Genomic DNA, 3,032 nt, shown 5'->3' on the forward strand with positions numbered 1-3,032 from the left:
TGCCACAGGACAGACGGCACTTTCAGCAGGTACAGCGCCCCAATGATCACCACCCACCCTGACGGGAGCTGGTCTTACTCCAAAGCTACTCAGCAGTATGACGTGTGTTTCAGCTCAGACACACTCAAGAGTGACGTAGTGGTTTTCCCCGCACCGTATCCGCCNGGGAGCTGGTCTTACTCCAAAGCTACTCAGCAGTATGACGTGTGTTTCAGCTCAGACACACTCAAGAGTGACGTAGTGGTTTTCCCCGCACCGTATCCGCCTGTTGATGCTGAGCTGATCAGTATTAATGGAGGAGACACTTTTACCAGAACTCAGACTTTACCCAACAAAGAAAAGGTAGGCTGTACTTTGCAATCAATTCTTTAATAATTGTTTGGGGATTCAAATAACTTGAACTGAAATGTAATTACACTATTTGGCTGATGAGTACTACCATGCACTTTGATATACCATTTTATGCAAGCCTGGATGAATATGAAGTAAATGTTGCTCTATTTCATGAAAATTACCAGCGTTAATGGAGATCAAGTTACTGCACTACAGCTAAAAGTAGCAGCTGAACTCGTAGTACTGTCTGAATTTGTTCCATTTTGTTTGCTCTCGTCTTCAACCTATGCATTTCCATGGCACCAAAAAACAAAAAATATATAATTTAGGCTACCATTTTTCATAACATCTTAGGCTCAGAATTATTCGACTAAGTTGTTCTCATGAGTCTTAATTGTTGATGTGGCGAAGTTAAGAGAGAGTCGTTTGAAAATCTTCCCTGAAAATATCTAATTTAGTGGCACTGGAGTGGCAACGGCGCTGACGACGGTGCTGGATTAGGTTTCTGTACCCTTGGGCTTCAACCCAACTAAACCGCGAGCCTGCTCCTTTATGCGCTCGGGGAAAATCTCAGCTTTCGGGCAAAGTGACGTCAGTAGGTCGTTACTTGCACTGAGACAGCCTCTCATTGTGCTGAACGTAACGATCTTTGGTGTCACCATCAATCTGCCCTGAAATACAGTTGTAACACTGAGGAGAAAATAGCTCTTCCAATATGTTCTCACATGAAATGGCGCTCTCCGTGGTGCTGAAGTCAGTCCCTAAACCATGGTTTCTGCGTCGTTTTACTTGGAAGGAAGCAGCTTTATTGTATCATTATTATCAGTAGTAGCATTGTTTACTAAAAGAACTTAATTTTGTATTTAAACACTATGAGTATTTTTAATCTTTGATTTCCTGGATTCATTGTTGTTTTTTTAAGTTTGAGGTGGCTTGTCTGGCTTTGGAAATGTCAATAAATAGTTTGCTGTTACACTCTGAATATTCAGCTATATGTTTAAATGCTAAACACTGGTATTAATAGGTGCACATGTAGTTGACTTTTAACCATTTGTTAACGTTTTGAGGCCAATCGTCATTCGAGGTTAGACTGCATTTGCAGCCCTGCGAAAAGTATTTGTGGAAAACGGTACTGGAAAGTATCTAACCAAGTAAGTCAAAATTACCCAAGATTCACCACAGGATGTCGCTGGAGACCACAGATCTGAATGTTTCTGTTTATCTGAAACTCCACCTCCATGGATGGTAAAAATGAAATCGTCATCAGCCATTATAACCTCCCAAGCACTCGATGGTGTTGTAGCGAGAAAGGCTGGAGCTTACACAGAGCGATTTGCTTTTGAAGGAATTACCTATACTGTGGATTAATGATCGACTCGGATCAGCTCTTTTATTGCACCCAGGATGTATGTGCGACGACAAAAGGAACACGCCTGGATTCATATTGTTACGCTGCTTTGTCTTTGCGACTGGTCTGTCTCTCAGTTATCTTACTCCATCTCCGAGGAGGTGAACAAAGGCACCGTGGTGGGGAATATCGCAAAGGACTTAAACCTCAATGTCCAAGATCTAGAGAATAGAGACCTCCAAATTGTATCGGGTTACAGTAAGAAATATTTTGATGTGAATTTGCGGACCGGGAATCTCTTTGTTGACGACAGAATAGACAGAGAGGAGTTTTGTCCTAACACGGTAAAATGCTCCATGAAATTACAGGCTGTATTAAACAATCCAATGACTGCACACCGTATTGAAATAAATGTTGTCGATGTAAATGATAACTCGCCTGTTTTCACTGAACAGTCGCATTCATTTGATGTCTCTGAATCCGTGTCACCGGGAGAGCGATATTTTCTGCCAATAGCGGAAGATGCAGACATAGGCAGCAACTCGGTAAAGAGCTACAAGCTGAGCCAGAATGAATATTTCACTCTTGATGTGCAGAGCGGTGGAGAACACGGTGTGTCTGCTGAGCTCGTGCTGCAGAAAGCTTTAGACAGAGAGAAACAGCCAGTAATCAAACTCCTCCTTACCGCTGTGGATGGAGGAAAACCTCCGAGATCGGGTACATTGCAGTTAACTGTGAATGTTATAGATGTTAATGACAATACACCGATGTTTAGTAAATCTCTTTACAAGGCGCGTGTCAATGAAAATGCCACTCCTGGAACACTTGTAATGAAGTTAAATGCAACCGATTTAGACGAGGGCATGAACAGTAAGATCCTGTATTCTTTTATCAAAAGAGGAAATGCGAATCCTTCAAATATTTTCGACCTTAATTCAGAAACAGGTGAAATCACTGTGAAGGGAACATTAGATTATGAAGAGACGCCTGCTTATGAGGTCAGAGTTCAGGCAAAGGATCAAGGTACCACCCCTCGTAGTGCACATGCTAAACTGCTGATAGAGATAATTGATGTGAATGACAATGCCCCAGAAATATCTGTGACGTCACTCATGACCCCAGTTAAAGAAGACGCAGAACTGGGGACAATAGTTGCTTTGGTTACAGTCAGTGATAAAGATGGAGGGAACAATGGTGTAACTAACTGTAAGGTAGTGGGGTCTGTTCCCTTTAAACTCAAGTCCAACTACAAAAATGACTATTCATTAGTCGTAGATGGACCACTGGACAGAGAAAACACTTCTCTGTACAATGTCACTATTACAGCCACAGATGAGGGAAGTCCACCTCT

General features: G+C 42.2%; 2 protein-coding genes across 2 annotated transcripts in view; both read left to right on the forward strand.

Moving 5' to 3' along the window:
- LOC126389023 (protocadherin alpha-10-like) overlaps nucleotides 1-866 on the forward strand; it is a 40,282-nt gene extending 39,416 nt beyond the window's left edge. The window contains exons 3-4 of the mRNA XM_050042439.1: nucleotides 30-342; nucleotides 792-866. Of these exons, the coding sequence (XP_049898396.1) occupies nucleotides 30-342; nucleotides 792-866 (388 nt within the window). The remainder of the gene's footprint in view (nucleotides 1-29; nucleotides 343-791) is intronic.
- A 762-nt stretch (nucleotides 867-1,628) lies between these two features.
- Nucleotides 1,629-3,032, forward strand: part of LOC126389024 (protocadherin gamma-C3-like) — a 1,989-nt gene continuing 585 nt past the window's right edge. Inside the window, exon 1 of the mRNA XM_050042440.1 lies at nucleotides 1,629-3,022. Within this exon, the coding sequence (XP_049898397.1) occupies nucleotides 1,738-3,022 (1,285 nt within the window). The 5' untranslated portion in view covers nucleotides 1,629-1,737. The remainder of the gene's footprint in view (nucleotides 3,023-3,032) is intronic.

The sequence above is a fragment of the Epinephelus moara genome, chromosome 4, assembly GCF_006386435.1.
Source record: "Epinephelus moara isolate mb chromosome 4, YSFRI_EMoa_1.0, whole genome shotgun sequence".
Classification (NCBI taxonomy): domain Eukaryota; kingdom Metazoa; phylum Chordata; class Actinopteri; order Perciformes; family Serranidae; genus Epinephelus; species Epinephelus moara.